Source organism: Mchenga conophoros, linkage group LG3 (genome assembly GCF_057382185.1).
Source record: "Mchenga conophoros isolate Kocher_MC1m ecotype Shallow Benthic linkage group LG3, M_conophoros_male_GT1.1, whole genome shotgun sequence".
In the NCBI taxonomy this organism is placed as follows: Eukaryota; Metazoa; Chordata; class Actinopteri; order Cichliformes; family Cichlidae; genus Mchenga; species Mchenga conophoros.
In genome coordinates this window covers 48,743,425-48,761,286 of record NC_140528.1, presented here as the reverse complement: position 1 = coordinate 48,761,286, position 17,862 = coordinate 48,743,425, and the positions used below count along the sequence as shown (strand labels likewise).

The 17,862-nt window shown below is 39.0% G+C and overlaps 1 protein-coding gene across 1 annotated transcript; it reads left to right on the top strand.

Moving 5' to 3' along the window:
* Positions 1-6,872: 6,872 nt before the first annotated feature.
* On the top strand, positions 6,873-16,231 carry LOC146579138 (uncharacterized). Its single transcript, XM_085261810.1, has 8 exons — positions 6,873-7,065; positions 7,629-7,722; positions 8,121-8,223; positions 8,549-8,587; positions 8,909-8,965; positions 10,069-10,140; positions 11,163-11,258; positions 15,678-16,231. The coding sequence occupies exons 2-8, from the start codon at positions 7,654-7,656 to the stop codon at positions 15,965-15,967; spliced, it is 726 nt and encodes a 241-aa protein (XP_085117936.1). The 5' UTR covers positions 6,873-7,065; positions 7,629-7,653; the 3' UTR covers positions 15,968-16,231.
* The last annotated feature ends 1,631 nt before the right edge of the window (positions 16,232-17,862 follow it).

The following is a 17,862-nucleotide window of genomic DNA, read 5'->3' as shown; positions in this document are numbered from 1 at the left end:
AACTACTACCAACACAGTAAAATCAACAACAGAACTATTCAGATATATCCAACTGGAAATAAAACTTAGCCCCATAAAATATACCCGGGCTACACAAACAACTAAATCTGCACCATAAATATTCCCATGGTGTTTTGCCCATCTAACATTTAACACCTTGGTGTTGATTGGTAGCTGAAGAGTCTCTGTAATTTCACAGCCCCAGTCCAAAGCAAATACCAGTGCTGATAATTTGGACAAACTAAGTCTCCAAAGATGAGTGGTGGATGCCGAAGTAAACACCAGGACTGGATGGCATTTAACCCCAAGTCATTTGAGTCCTCTCCCAACTTCACTGTAGGTGGTTTGTTGTTTTCTTCCATGTAGCCATAGTTAAAGCTCTTAACTCGCCCGAGCTCTTAGTGGAAACTGATTGCTGAGACGACCCTGCAGTTCCCATGTGACACAGGTTGTGCTGGCTTCTTAGTTTCCAGGGGTCCAGAGTCAGCTGAGGGCTGAAACCCAGCCTCTGGGAAGGCCCTGGAGAGAGTGACAGTCTCTAAAAAGGCTAGCCTTTGGGAAGCAGCTAAAGCCTTCATAGTATTAGTTCCCTGTGGGAATGAGTGGGCGAAAAACAGTCCTTTAAATTCACAGTCCCAATTATTATTACTCCCGGGTAAGAAGGAGCAACACCAAAAGAGTCTTTCTTATCCATAGGATGTGGCCTCGGAGAAAACAGTCTTTGAATGTGCAATTTCAGAACTTGCAGACTCAGAGATGCTAGACCCAGAGTTTACAGATACTGAAAAGTTATTTTCAGGGTTGACAAACTCTAGAGGAGCTAGGTCAGCTGCCATACAAACAGTGTTTGAGTTGGTTTCTACTGAGCAAACTATGCTTAAACCTTCAGAGCAGTAATAACACAAACACTAAATCCTCCTTCTCCTGTGCTGTTTTGTAGCAGTGTCTACACCTGAGACTGTCACCTGTCTGTCTGTCCTGCACTCTCTCTCTGTTTCTTTCTCTCTGACTGTGGAATAAAAGTATGAACATGTATTTATAAGTTACACTTGTGTTTGAATTCTGCAGCTTATCACACATTTGATTTCCATGTGTGACAACTGCAAGTGTCCAGAGTGAGGACAGACTGAGGGACCCACTGCTGCACATCATCTGTGACGCTTTGCACCCCTGATGATCCACCAGGACAAACTCAGCAGTGTGTGAGGAAGAGGAGGAGGAAGAGCCAGCAGCAGCTGACAGATGGAGAGAATAGACAGACTGTTCCCTGTTTGTGAAGGACTGCTAGAAAAGTTTAGAATAACTAATTGTCTGTCCTGAATCAGCCTTATTAGGTAATGTTCAAATAATTTGATCATTCCAGTGTTTTCAGTGTGGGAGAAAGTACTCAGGGCCTTCAAGTTACACACTATGAAAGGCAGCAACAAGTTTAACATTCAGAAACCTAAAGTATGTATCAGCAGCAGAATGGAGCTAAAAATAAATGTTTGTTTCAGTTCTATGAAGCTTTGAGTATTTTGGATTAGTAGCACTGCTGTGTTTGTTGCATCATATTGCTGTAATTGTTTATATGCTTTATATATTCTGAGGCAAGTTGATCTATAGTGTTACATCATATTCTATAAGGATGTTATGTGTTTGTGTACTTTCTGCCCAGTTTGACCCATTTAGCAGAAGTCAGCCTGTTTAAGGCTCTGATATCTATTCTGTATGACTTAAAGCAGTTATGACATGGTCTGATTTTCTCACCCAATAAAGGAATCTTTAATATATCAGTCTACTCTTCATTTTATCAGAAACAGTTATCACAGCTCATACATTTTCTTTTTAGTAACGGAGTAACGGAATACATGTACCGCCGTTACATATTTAAAATACAAAATATGAGTAACTGTATTCCATTACAGTTACCGTTTAAAAAGCTGGTATTCAGAATACAGTTACTTTGTTGAAATAAAGGGCTTACACGGCGGTATTTTCCTGTTTCATATGTTCGGCTATGCCCTCTCTATTTTTGGTTTCCACGCCCCAAACAAAACACGCATTAAGAGGCTCTAATGCCTGTGTCTCAATCTCGCGGCCCATGTCACCTCTACTTGCAGCCCGCATAATGATGTGAAGAAATATTTTAAAAAAATATTCACAAAAATGATTTAATATGAATGCAATAGGCAGAGTGTTACAGGTATAGCCCTAAAGAATGTAACTTCATGGGCAATGTAGTCTGCAGGGAGAATGGACTGCCATACCCGTTATGTGTCTGTGAGCGAGGGAGGGAGAAAAAGGAAAAGTACGAGCTGTCATCGAGCAGAAACGGGAGCTGGAAGCATGTAAATATAATAATAACCACTGCAGCCAAATACAGTGCCTGACGAGCCCAGTTGTAAGTACGCTATTAAGACTCGACTGTACACTGTGTTCGTGTTTTCCTCCGAAACAATAAGTTCCGTTGGAGCAGCCTTTCAATGCCTCTCTGTCTCTCGCTAGCAAACTTGACCCACACAACAAAGTAAAGCTAGTTTTCAGCTACGAGCCCAACACAAACCCAACGTATTAGCCAGAGGTCCCTATACAACGGTTTGGAGCCGCGGACCTGTTTTATATATGCGCGGAATAGTTTTCTATATGAGATCGCTGCAAAAAGTGCAGCCTTACCTAATGTCCACCCTACTGTTACTCATTTTATATTAACATTTAAAAATCTAGTCAGTATTGGTATGGCGAGTAACCTTCAGTAAAAGTCATAATTCACACAGCAACAGGACATTCATGTAGTTGTAAAAAGCACGATAATATAATAGGTATTCCAAAGTATTCAGAATAAGTTACTGTCATTGAGTAACGTAACGGAATACATTATAAAATACATTTTGGGGCATGTATTCTGTAATCTATAGTGGAATACATTTTAAAAGTAACCTTCCCAACACTGCTTATATCTGATAAATCTATATATACACTGTCAAAGATACTTGTCAGGGCTCTAGAGTGCGACCAATTTGGTCGCAAATGCGACCAAATTTTTCAGTGGTGCGACTAAAAATAAATATTTGGTCGCACAGGTGCGACCAACTGTTCCGGTAACAAAAAAAAAATCTCTGTAACTCTCCGTGTGGTCAACAACAGACACACATTATGCCCCTATCGTGGACTAAACCAATCAGAGATAGTCAGGGGCGGGACCTCTCTGATTGGCCGTGGTCCAGTTGAAAGTGCAGGTGGAAGAGAGAGGTGAGTAGCTTGAATAAAGCGATATCAATTCATTAACGGATTCCACACAAAGACCTAAACACGGAGCGGACCCAACACATCAGAATCAGCTTCGTCTTTCTCGTCTTTCTCACCCGACGGCCTGAACACGGACACGCTGTCAGAGCTTAGCGATTCTTCGGGTCCGCGCTGTGTTTACGTCTTTTTGCGCTGATTCTGAGCTGCAGGTTTTGCCTCTCTCCAACCAAAATTCACCGAGCCTGCAGCAAAAGAAGCAGCAAACTGCGCTTCACATTTGATCAATGTCGTCATGAATTCCCTCTGACTTTTGCTGTTTTGCTTCCACCACGATAAAAATCACACTTCCTGCACAGCTCTCTCTCTCTCTGTACTTCAGGAACAGTTTCCCGTCTCAAATCTGTTTTCTGCATTATTCATTCGCTTATTACCCACCAGTCTAGCGTTGTTTACAGCGCTTTTTCTTTTTTCACTTAAATGACCTCGGACAAGAAAGCCTAATTTCTGCTGTTCAATACTGAAGAAATTTAAATTTCTTAAAATTATGCAAAATTGCAGAATATTTTTAAGGTTATCTGCTATAAAAAGCCAGACCAGGAAAATCTCCTTCATGTTTTCCTGTGTTTTATTCTCAGTTACTTTCACACAAAGGCATCTGCTGTGATTTTCACAATTCTGATGAAGTCTCATGTGTATCAGTACTGATAAATGATCAGAATTATAATATTTCTGACTGTCTGAGGCTAAATTGAATCAAATCAGGACTTTGAGAACCGGAATTGAATGGATTATAGAAATCAGTGATGATACTCAGCCCTAGTGAGCAGCCTAGGCCTGAGAGAAGTGGATGTACTGTAGCTGTGGGTAATAAGAAAAGATGAAAAGAACTATTGATAACTTTTTTGTTAAGGCCTGATCTGTCTGAAATTCATAGCCAGTGCTCTGACACGGTGCCATCAATATTTGAATGCTGAAAAAGCACAGTGTATCCAGAAAACACATTATATGCTGCAGTAAATGCACTGCCCAAGTGTCCCCTCTCCCCACGGCCTTTCAGCAGCAGACAGCAGCAAACAGGTCGTCAGAGGAGGCCAAGATGATGATTAAGTTTTTAACATTTTCTACAATATTGACAAAGCACTTTAAGCACAAGTTTGTTAGTTAATAATTTAGAAATTAATATTGTCTGTATGGACTTCCCCCCCCAAAGAAAGTGCACATGTAAAACTGCGGTGTTAAGCGATGCGGTTGAAAAATTTGAGTGCGCCTAACTTTTGTGCCGGTACGCCTAAATTTTTAAAGTTAGGCGTACCGGTGCGCCCATGTCAAAAAGTTAGTCTAGAGCCCTGCTTGTCTTTGAATGGAGTTTTAAGGTGATAGGAAATATAAATAACTGAAACTTGAATTTTTACTAAAGCTCAGTATTTGACACAGAATTCAAGTTCACTGCTTTAACCCTTTAAAACCGGTCAGAGCAGGCACGCTCCGTTTTGCACAACTACTTTTAAATCCTTGTAGAACCGCAACCACGTAAGCTAGCGCAATAATTTTTTTTCCATATGAAACCGGAGGAGTTGTACTTACATCTTATGCCATCAGCTTGTCCTAGGTCACAGTTTCCTTCCACATATAGCTTTGCAAAAACTGCATAAAAAGCGCTTGCATCAAAAAAACCCTTAATATTCCAGAAACACGCTTTGCCGATCCGATCGGCTGTTTGTAACACTTCCTACGTTGGAATAGACGTCAGCGTGAACTATCCATCTCCGCAATTACCTGCCCGAAACCGGAAGTGACGTCATTTTCGCGGAAATGTAGTATTTTACCATCAGGGCCTCATGAGCCTATACTTGTGTTTTTAAAACTTATGTTTGATTTTATGACTTTCTGTGTCGTTTCTGGGATGCTTAGAACTCAAATTGCACTGCTGGAAATAGTTTGTTTTGTTGCATATGCTGTTTTTTTGCAAATTTGCATTATAATATTTATTTTCGTTTTTCCTGCAGTGTATAAAAATTGGTGTATTTCAAAAATAAAACTATGAAGACACTCAAAATAAATTTCCTGTAATTTTTTATTTACAGTTTTGAGGGATAAGCCTCTTAAATTTCTCTAACTAGAAATATATGTTAAAAAAACAAAAACGATTTCAAATTTTTTTGTAGTTTATTGCACTTTCTTGCAATTTATGTAATTTCCATGCACTTAATGCATACATATTATTAAAATTTGGGCTATAATGGTTGTATTGATGTATAGCAACTTGAAATGCTCCCAACATGTAAAAGTATAATATAAGCTCTGGTGGACTTAGTTCTATGGTAGGTCTTAAAGGGTTAATAACTTATAATGATTAATGTAATAATAACTTTAATATTGGCCATATTATATTTACATTACCAGAGTGAGAGAATTTAGTCTCATGAACAAGATTAGCTAATTGTTATTTACTAGCTAATCTTAAAATGACTGTTCAGTACAGAAATGAAGCCCAACAATCATGTTTTTACAGTCCCATGGTCTCAGCCTCAGATACTTATCAAATCAAACAAACCTGAGCAGCGTGAAGGAGGCTAGGCCATCCTATTTCACATGCCTCTGACTTCCGGCCTTTTCGGTCTTCGGAAGACCCGGCCCACATAGACTGCTAATGCCGGGTCCACTGAAGGATGCAGACCCTGAATTGGGACACAGCTACAGCCTAGGAGTCTACCCCAACTACTACAATAGTAGCCCCCCCTCCCCCCCAGTGGTGGTATACCACAATAAGAGTTGTTACAATGGCTGAACCGTGACGAGACAGGGAGGCTGCAAAACAGTGACATCAGACACAGACTTTCAAAGTAAAACAGGAAATACACAAACTGAACTCAGAGACACGATACTGACAGAGTATAGAGGGAACACACGGGCAGGCATGACTAGACACTAAACAGAGGGAGCACACTAGAACATAAGAAAATAATATTTAACACAAAACACTGGGTCAAATGACCGAGGACCGTGACACAGTTATTTTTTCACAAAGGACGAAGGTACGTTAATCCTTAATCAATAAAATCATCATTTAAAGCCGTATTTTATTTTTACTCAGGCTATCTTTATCTAATATCAATATTTGGTTGATGGTCAGAAACATGCACGTGTGACAAATATGCAAAACGCTAGGAAATCACTGTATATCCTTTACCAAAAAGGAAAATTTTAAGCCTAATTTTAAAAGTAGAGAGGGTGGGGCACCCTCCAGATCATACCCAAGATACCTGCATATTAGGGTACAAGTATTCCCACTACAGCTGAGGGGGCGAGCTGTAGTGTACCAATTTCAATTGTACCAATTTGAGAGTAAAACAGAGTCGAGCCGCTCTCCAGGAGGATGATTCCAAAATCCAAGCTGTTCATTAACTACATCTAACTGATATTCAATGATTTTAGACAGCCCCCAGGAACATAGCTCCTCTGATCAGTAGGAGCCTATTGCTATTGTACTATACAAGAAAATAGAGGAAGAACTGCATTAACTGCTGTTATGAGATTTTATTACTTGCTATTACTGATATCCAGAAGTTTTATTTATTTGTTTTATTTAATTTTAGTAAGTGTTTCACTGTTAATTTGTTTTGGGTGTGTGTGCATGCATGTGTGTGTGTGTGTGTGTGTGTAGGAGTGCATCTAATTCAGTAGTCCAAGGCCAGTGACAATAAAACTGGGTGAACACACCCTTTTCAGTTACCGCTGAGCAGGGTTAAAGTACAATGCATTGTATTTGAGGATATATATATATAGTGTGCTCAACACTGCACCCTAAACTGAGCGAAGCTTTCATACATCTATCAGGTATGTAGATGTTAACATAAAATGTTTTGTTTTTTTGTGTTTTGTTTTTTTAATTTCTTGTGGCAATGGGAAAATGTAATTACTAGAAATATCTGTCTATACAATTTTGGTAGTTTCACATTAAACTATAAAACAAAGACCCTAGCTGGACTTTGAACTTTGCTTTTACTGATAAAATTGTACTTAGATTCAAGGCACAGTTTTAGGAAAAACGAATTCTTTCAATACTTCTCTCTTGTATTGTTGTGCACTATTGTACTTTTCACCCACGTGATTTAGTCTCATCCATTATTACTGAATCAGTGTCATGAACGCGCGAGTGATAAGTCTTCCATTTACATTTTTTCTGTCTTTTTTTTACCATGGGAAAGTAACAGTTGTTTATTGGTGATATATATATATATATATTAAATCCCTTTTAAATAAATGTGGTATTAAAGTGGTAGGAAACTATGTTTGAGATGATATATTGAAGCTGAATGTATAGTCAAATTATAGTTATCTAACTATAACCAAATTCATTTTTAACTAAAAGATAATCTGTTTTGTGCATCTCTTTTTAGTTTAATACATAAAGAGAAAGCTGGGATGGACAATAAAGAACTTCATCTTTCATTAAAATGTTACAAGAAACAGAAAACACAGCAAGAGGAAGAGGTAATGAAAAAGGAAAAGACAGAATGTAGCTATCATAGACTTTTGTTTAGTTTTTTAAGAAAAAAGGCACTCCTCAGTTTGATGAAATTTTATGTAAAATCTTTTATCAGACTGATAGAGAGAGAATGCAGAATTTTATTCAGTCCTTTTGTTTTTATTTTTAATATTTTGTGTGTCTTGATGTCTTAACCTAAAAGACTAGGGCACCCAGAAAAGATAAATACACTGTTCCAGTGTTTAGATGTATACAAGTGTGTATAAACTTGTTATTTTTCTGCTGTTTTTGTTGTTTATTTATTTAGTTTTGGCTCTAGTTTTTATGAGGTGCATTGCAACATCTGATGTTGTTTAAAAATTTTGGGATACTTGGATCTTTGAAACCTTTATTTTATCTAAAGGATGGATTTTCTCTTAATTTTGTCATCAATGGCTTCAATGGATCGCTTTCCCCCCTCACTCTCATCTTCATTACCATGTGCATCTGTATATCAACTTGTGGAGGTGAGTTATCCATGAAACCAGTAATACATTACAAAGATATACATTTTTAAGGGTGGTGTCCGGATGAGTCTTACTCTATCAAAAGCTTTAGGTGAGTTAAAAACTCTAAGCTGCCATTTCTCTGACTAATTACAGTCAATTTAGGTGATCTAAAAGCTTATATATGGCAAATGTATTATTTGGATTATTCACAAGAGCTAAATTCTAAAATTATACTAAATATAATAATATTATATGTCTATCTCCAAAACGATAAGTGCCTTATTTTATCTGTTGTAATATGAAAGGAATTCCCTCCAAGCTATTATGTCTGCCACTTTCACAGGCGAAGAGATGGCCTCATCTGACATCGAAACAGCATCAGGTAAGTGAGTACTTCAGTAAACTCAGCTAATAGGCAAACCGACAGAGTTAGAGATGAAAAAAAAAAATGTTGTTAATCAGACACAATTTAAACATGTTTTTCATCTACCGAGAAAATAAGCCATAGAACCAAATCGTCAGAACTCAGTTATCATTAAATTCGTTCGTGCATCATTTCCCTCTGTAGGGTTTAAACTGGGATGAGGTGCATTGTATCCCATGCAATAATTCTTATTACTGTTTAAATGTCATGATTGTTGTTTTGTTTTTGTTTTGTTTTTGTTATCTCAGTGTATTTTCTGTTATTATGCTATATTTGAAGGCTACAAAACAACCCCAAATGACTGGTCATTATTCGCACCCAGCAGAGTGCTATTAGGTAAGCAACTGCATGCACTTAACATTTTCTTGTGGCTCTCTTCAGTGTAATTATATTTCAACTACAACAAGCTGACTACTTTGCTCTTAGATTTATGATGTTAACAATAATTGGTGAGTTGTGCAGATGCATGAAATGTCATGATCCTGTATGTGTGACCCAGCATCCAATAAGCATCCAACTTATTGGATTTCCAAGTTTGTGTGTTATGAGTTCTATGGTTGGTTAATGTTTATATAGTTTCTTCAAGTCGTCTTTGTGATATATTTAGCCTTATTTTGTCATACATCACGTTTGAGTAATTCCCCCTTAGAGTTTCCCCTAGCATCTAGTTTGCTATGTTAGTTATTAATGTCTCCCTGTGAAGTCCGCCTTGTCTCCACGTTTTGTTTTTTTGCCCTTTTCCTTTGTCATGTCTCTGTTTCTCCCTAGCTGTCTGTTGCTCTCTCAGCTCAGTCATGTCTCCATCTGGGCTGTGTTCTTTTTCCCAAATCTGTTGTCTCCATGTTTGTTTTATACCCAGTTCCAGTATCTAGGTCACTTGTCTTAGTCATGGTCTCGCCTCTGTGTGCACTCCCCAAGATTCCCTAAGTGTAGCCAGTTGTGTCTGTTAACTATGTAAATTCTCTGTCTCCGTGTGCTCTCTGTTGCTCTCGCTCTCTCACTTTCTGCGTCCCTCGCTCTCACCTTCCTCCTGCATCAGGCTGAGTGTCTTAGTCTGCGTCTTAATGTGTTTCCTGCCTTATTTTGACAGTTCATCGTCTCATGTGCGTTGTGTTTAGTTTCACTTTACCTATCTCATCATGCCTGATTTGTTCCCAGCTGCCTCGACTTTCTTGAGTGTTTATATATTGTCCTAGTCTCTCTTTGTCCAGTTTGTCCTTTTGCCTTGCTTTCAGTTGTATGCAAATGTCTGCATTTGTGTTAAACACAATCTGTGCCCGGTCACGACATGAAAACTGGAGCTCACATTACTGCTTTTCAAACTGACTGACGAACTGTGTATTAAAATATTGTTTGTCACTTAAAAAAATACATCAAATATTTTTTTTCTTTTTTTTTTAAAGATTAAACCAAGTTTTGTTTCTTTTATTTCATCTTAGCTGTTGTTGCAACCATTGTTTTGGTTCTTGCTGGATTTGCTTGTTCTGCTTGTTGCAAAAATGGGTCCACAGGTAAGAGACAGCTGTTTAACTGTTACAATTCATGTTATGATTTCTAGCAATTTTAATAAATCTATAGAAAAAAAATCCTTAACAGAAACAGTGGAAATAATTAATCGAAACCGCAGTCATATGTATCTGTAGTAGCATTCAGTGTATCATTATCATTGTTATTATTTTTATTTGGTTACGCTTTATTTGTATTAATGAGTTTGGTTTGGCCGCTGCTATTGCCACATATAATTTCCAGACAACATAAAACAATATTATTGCCAAGCTTCTGAAAGGCAAAATAAATACACGTGAGTCATATAATAATAATGGAGTGCCTCAAAGACCCTCAAAGCGCTTTACAATTCCACTATTCATTCACTCACTGGTAGAGGCAAGCTACAGTTGTAGCCACAGCTGCCCTGTAATAATAAACAGGAGAAATATATGCAAACTACAGGAACATTTAGAAAACAAAAGAAAGGCACACATTGAAGAAAAAAAGCACTTGGAAGGAGTGCAAAATTAATAGAGGCTAAGGCTAAGTTCTGCAGCTTGTATCTGAAGCTGACTTTCTCTCACAACCTCACAGACCCCCCTGACAACATAGTGCCCGTTGTTGCGATTCTTTGCACATATGTTGGTGTACTTATTATTACCTTTAAACTGCTGTTCTTTTGCTATTGGCTTACTTTATTCTTGGCTACATCATCCCTTACTACCCAGTACACAACCGCTGATATTAGATGTAATAAACAACAAACTGAAATGAATGATTTGGCTGCAGATTGGTATTTTGTCACCAATATCCAATCCAACTTTCTATGTTAGGATGGGACCGATATCCCAACGATTCCAATATCAAATTGGTGCATCTTTTATGTTGGGTTTTGTCTTTTTATCATTTCTTAACTCTGTGCAGACATCATCAATATCACTATGTCTCTGTATATATTAAAAACTACACATTTCCAGTCCAATTTTTACATGTTGCATTTTTATATTCAGTTTGTTATGATAACTATATCACACATATATTTCAGAATCAAGGGAATCAGCACCGGCAGAGACAGGAGAAGATCGTCCATTAGCTTGTGCTGTAGAAGTGCCACAAGATGAAGACAAAAAGAAAACTGCTTGTGAGTTCAAGCAGTTTTATATATGGAAAGATTTCCAATACAGTTTGGTAATATTTAACAGATTGTATACATTTATGTTAAATTATTTTAAAATTAATGTTAAGCTTATTTCTCTAGGCACCATTAATAATTAAATTAACTGCTTTCTTGAAATATTTCTAATAACTGTCTTTCTTATGGCGCAACAGTGTCTCAGCCCCATTTGGACCAAAATTAGCAGTGTGTGTGTGTGTGTGTGTGTGTGTGTGTGTATAGTGACTTGATAAAGTATTCATACCGCTTAAACCTTTACAAATTTTGTGACCTTACAACCACAAACTTCAGTGTTTTTTATTGAGATTTTCTGTGATAGACCAACACAAAGCAGCACATAAGATACGGGTTAGCAAAGGAGTATGGCCTGAGGACAGGTAGGAAGATGACAAGCAAAAAACAGAAATCAGGAGTGAGCCAGAGTGGGGAAGGGTATCAGTAGGTAGCCAGGTGGGGAATTGAGATTGTGTGGAATGAAACCAGGAGTGTCAATCCAGAGGGTGCTGAACAATCCAATATAGTGCGGACAAACGGGCAGGCAGATGGTGAGTAACAATCCTGTTCCAACAGCCAGTGAGCAGGTAGTCTAGTGTGCAGAGGGTTCTAACTGCAAAAAGTTGAGGACTGGGAAGATCCAAAACTGCAAGGAGCACAAGGAGAAGCGACACTGGCCTTAAGTATTCCTCTGCCCCAGATTTTGACCAGGTTTGGCTGCTGGAAACTGCAGAGGACCCCGGTGCAGAGGCAATGTCATGACCAAACCTGGCAAGACTCCTCCAGGCCCCTGATAATTTTAAGCAAATACAAATCTGAATGTGTGGCATGCGTTTGTATTCAGCCTCCTGTACTCCAATGATCCTAATAAAAAAACAGTGCTCATTTGAACTCCTCTCAAGGAGCACTGTTCAATCCATCGAAATCCAAAAATGGAAAAAGTATGCTACAACTGCAAACCCTACCTAAACTGACAGACTGAACAAAAAGAGCACTGGTCAGAGAAGCTTTCCAGAGGCAGATGGTCACTCTGGAGGAGCTGCAGATTTCCATAGCTCAGGTGGGAGAATCTGTCCACAGGACAACTGCAAGTTGTGTATTCCACAAATCTGGCCTATATGGAAAAGTGGCAAGAGTCATTGTTGACAGAAAGATATAAAAAATCATGTTTGGAGTTTGCCAGGAGCCATGTAGGGGACACAGTAAACATGTGGAAGAAGGTACTCTGGTCAGACAATGTCATGGTCCTGAGTCTGGTGACTCATTGTGTTTGTTTTTGATTATTTATATTCTTTGCCTCTGTTAGTTTCTGGTTACACTTTAGTGATTTTTAGATCTTAGGTTTTGTACTCTTCCTCCTACATTTTTTTTTACTCTCTTTTTTACTCGTGTCCCTGTAAAAAACAGGGACAAGAGTAAAAAACTGTTTTGTGTCCTCCGTTAATGTTTTCAGTTTTGCTTTCTCCACATCTCATTATGTTTGATTACTCCCAGCTGTGCTCTCCTGTTTTGTTTCATTTACTCATTACTCCTTTGTGTATTTAAACCCTGTGTTTTCCACTGCCCTTCATCACATCATACCCTCATCATGCTGTGTGTTTCCTCCATGTTTCTGGTAATGTTCTGGTTCTTGCGTTCCCAGTCTTCTAGTTTCCCACCTTCTAGTGGGGTGGCTGTGGCTCAGGTGGTAGAGCAAATCATCTACTGATTAGAAGGTTGGTGGTTCAATCCTTTGCTTCCTCCAGTCTGCCAAATATCCAAATATCCTACACCAGATACCAGATACCCCAAGTTGTTCTCTGATGAGTTCATCGGAGTGTGAATGTGTGTGAACACTGGTTAGATTGCACTAGAGTTTAGAAGTGCTTGTGTGAGGGTGAATGAGGCATGTTCTATACAGTGCTTTGAGTATTCTGGGAGAGTAGAAAAGCGCTATATAAAATCAGTCAGTTTACCATTAGTTTCCTTGTATCTCATGATAGAGGTTTTGTACCGGCTAAATAAAGCTGCCTCCCTGGGATATTCCTTGGATTTCATTGAGTCCTGTGTTTGGGTCCTTCATCCTGCCTGCTACGCAGCATAACATGACAGACCAGACCAAAGGTAAAGTTTTGGGACCAAAGCGCTAAGTGTGGCGGAAAAGTAACACTGCTCATTTCCCTGAACACACCATCCCCGCTGTGAAACATGGTGGTGGCAGCATCATGCTCTGGGGATGCTTTTCTTCAGCAGGGACAGGGAAGCTAGTCAGAGTTGATGAGAAGATGAATGGAGCTAAATACAGCACAATCCTATTGGAGGATGCAAGGGACTTGAGACTGGGAAGGAGATTCACCTTCCAACAGACAGTGACACTAAACATACATCAAAAGCTACAATGGAATAATTTAGATCAAATAATATTCATGTGTCAGAATTTCAGTCTCTAGATGTGCAATTTATGTGTAAGTTACTATATTTGTGTAAATGCATATATATATATATATATATATATATATATATATATATGTCCCTCATCCTATTCATGTAGCCCCTTCCGCCAGGGTTACTTGCGTAGTAGCATTCCAACAACGCCCTGTTTTCATCTCTTGCCCACCTTGCCTTCTTGTTCCAGTAGCCCACTTCTCACCAGGGTGCCCTGGTTCCTCAACACCTGACGCGGACCTTGTTGATCCGGGCGACGTGCCTTTATATTTATCTGTCTTGCTCATGTCTGCGGTAGGCTTGTTTAGCATAGGGGGTCTAGCCTTAGGACCCTTACTGGATACAGACGCCCCAGGCAGGAATCAAACTTGCGATCCTCTGCTCCAAAGGTATGTAGCGTAACCACTACGCTATCCAGCTGCTGTGCCGAATATGGCCTGGAAGTGCCGAGGTCAAAATGGGAGATCCCCCCAAGGGTGGTGGAGAATGACCGAGCTAAGATCCTGTGGGACTTCCAGATACAGACGGACAAAATGGTGGTGGCTAACCAACCGGACATAGTGGTGGTAGACAAACAGAAGAAGACGGCCGTAGTGTAGCGGCCGTAGTGTAGCGGCCGATGTAGCGGTTCTGAATGACAGCAACATCAGGAAGAAGGAACACGAGAAGCTGGAGAAATACCAAGGGCTCAGAGAAGACCTCGAGAGGATGTGGAGGGTGAAGGTGGTCCCCATGGTAATCGGAGCACTAGGTACAGTAGCTCCAAAGCCTGGCGAGTGGCTCCAGCAGATCCCGGGAACAACAGCGGAGATCTCTGTCCAGAAGAGCGCAGTCCTAGGAACAGCTAAGATACTGCGCAGGACCCTCAAGCTCCCAGGCCTCTGGTAGAGGATCCGAGCTTGAAGGATTGACTGCCCACTGGGGCGAGTGGGGAATTTTTATATTTATACAAATATATATACATATAAAAACACCCAGCACGCCCCTGCGGGCGGTTTATCCTTCAAGCTCGGGTCCTCTACCAGAGGCCTGGGAGCTTGAGGGTCCTGCGCAGTATCTTAGCTGTTCCCAGGACTGCACTCTTCTGGACAGAGATTTCCGATGTTATTCCCGGGATCTGCTGGAGCCACTCGCCTAGCTTGGGAGTCACCGCACCTAGTGCTCCGATTACCATGGGGACCACCATTACCTTCACCCTCCACATCCTCTCGAGCTCTTCTCTGAGCCCCTGGTATTTCTCCAGCTTCTCGTGTTCCTTCTTCCTGATATTGCTGTCATTCGGAACCGCTACATCAATCACTACGGCCGTCTTCTTCTGTTTGTCCAAACAGAAATAGACAAACAGAATATATATATATATATATATATATATATATATATATATATATATATATATATATATATATATAGTGTGTGTGTAAGTATATATAAAACAACAAAATTAATTACCAAATTAATTAATTGGTAACAAAATTATATATGCTATGTGTGTGTGTGTGTGTGCGTGTGTGTGTGTGTGTGTGTGTGTGTGTATAAGGATGTATGCCTACAACTTACTGATTTTAAAATGTCAAACAATAATATTGATGTGTGTTATGCAGTCATTATGTAGTGGATGTTATAACATGGCAGAGAAAAATGGAATGGCGATGAATCTGTTTGAGATACTATATTAAAGGCAACTACATATTGAAAACGTGTTGTCAAAATTAGAAAAACAGATATACAGAGTCTTGGAATGTCTTAAGTCCAACTGCAGTTGTAGACAGGTGTAGTTTTCTGTATGGTAAATAGTGTTATAGGCTTTCCTGTTGTCTTTGTGTGATGCTTATTTACTATATTGCCCTTCAAGAGTTTTCTTTCCCTGAGTTTGGAAAAAAGTCCTGAATTATACCTGTGATCTGTCCATGTTACACTTGAATCCAATTTGGGGTTTTTTAACATGTTTCTGTGTTGGATTGATGATAGGCTTGGAAAAGAAAAATGCAGTGATTAACACCCTGACGGAACTAAAGAAGGAGCTTGAGAAACACAGAGATCAACTTGCACAGCAGCTTGAAAGAATAGAGACCGGGAGAAATGAGAACAAGATGAAGCTTCGACAAGTGGAAAACACACCTGACTTTTTGAAAGAAAAAGATGACCTATTAAATGTCAAATCGAAACTAGATGACGAGCAGAGAACATATGGAAGTTTTGTGCTCGATGTGGACCAGATGCTACAGACAACAGAGACTCTACTTGTAAAAGTGATTTAGTTGATAATGTACAACAAAGATCACGCTGACTTTGTGTTTGACAAATGTTTTTAAATATGAAATTCTCATTTCTCAATTATTGAAGCTCTACTGAGCTTTCTTTGTGACAAAATAACAGAATTAATAATTAACTGTAACATAAGGCAGGTCAATCATCTACAATTTCTGTGCATGAAGAAAGAGTAAATTTATTTTTATGTTGTCTGTTTGTATTTTATGTCTGGGTATTGTAAAAAAAACTCCAATAAAAACTGTAAAAACCAAGCTGTTAATGGTTTACCAGCCTAGTGCTGCGCACACTGCACAGGCATCGATTGCCTTTCTTTAAAAAAAAAAGCATTATAAAAGGAATTCTATTCTATTATCTGGGCTAATTGCATTTGCACGAACTACAAATGCTAGTCACTTGGCTGTATGACTTGGTGTATGACTGATTTATTTGTAAAGTTGCATTAGTAGTCTTATCGTCTCATACCTTCATCTTTTGATTGTTAGTATAAAGAAATAACTACTCATTAGCTGTTTTGGTTTGTATGATCACTATAAATTACAACTGGGTTTCAGTTTTGTTTTTGGCTTGGTTTTTTTGGGTTGTTTTTTTCTAACTGACAAACAGACAACACTGTATGTTTCGAAGGTAAATCCATTTGCACAGGCGCTTTCACTTGGTGTTAACTCTCATTTATCTACTTTATTAAATCCAGTTCCTGTTGGAATGCACAAGTCACTTTTTTGTAGCTTAATTTGTGCAGGTCAATTAATGAATTAATAACTTTTACTTTTGTGTAGAGTTTGCATGGTCTCCCCATGTTTATCTGTGTTCTGTCCGAGTACTCCAGTTACTTCCCTCTTTCTGAAGACATGCAATTAAAGCAGTGGGGTGATTCTAAATTGCCCATAGGTGTGAATGTCTGTGCAAATGGTGGGAACTCCCACATGTAGGATACCATAGCAGAAAGAAGGTTTTCACTGATGAACAAGAGAAAGGATTAACAGAATACCTGATAAGGGCTGCAGATGCATTTTATGGACTGTGTCCACGTGAGGTAAGCAGATAGAAATTGCTAAAGGATAAGACAAGGGAAAGTTAGAAAATTGTAATGGTGGCAATTTAAAATGTAGTATATCATAAATATTAACATATTTGGTGATTAAAATTACAGGTAAAACAAATGGCATATCAGCTTGCAGTGAAACATGGATGCAAATATCCAAAATCATGGCTGGACCAGACTGGTTCTCAGCCTATATGAAAAGAAACCCAACTTTGTCCATTAGAAGTCCTGAGGCTACAAGTCTGGCACGGGCCACCAGTTTAAATGAAGACAGTTGTGCAATGTTTTTCAACAAACTTGATGAAGTGCTAAAGAGACACAACGTAACTGCAAATGACATATGAAATATTGATGAGACTGGCATAACAACTGTGTAAACCCCAGACAGAGTGATTGCAAAATGTGACACTAAACAAGTTGGGGCAATGACAACAGCAAAGAGATGTTCACTGGTCACCCTTATATGTGCAGTTAATCCAATTGGCAACACAATTCATCCAGTGTTTGTGTTCCCACGCATACGTTATGCACAACACTTTGTCTCCCAAAGAAGAGGCTGTGCCAGAAACAAGGCAAATCCACTCCCACAAATCTAACACAATCCAAGCTTTCAGCATCACGAAAGAAAAATCTGAAAATGAATAACACTGAACAGGACAACACATATTCCTAAGATGCTGATGAGAATTTCTGTATTGTGTGTATGAAGTGCCGTACATCTGTCCCCACTGTGATTCTGATGGTGACTAAAAACTTGACACAAACTCATAATTGATGAAGCTGGTGCACAACTACATATTTTTTAGCTTCATTATCATGTTCAAATGTTAGTGCAAGAGT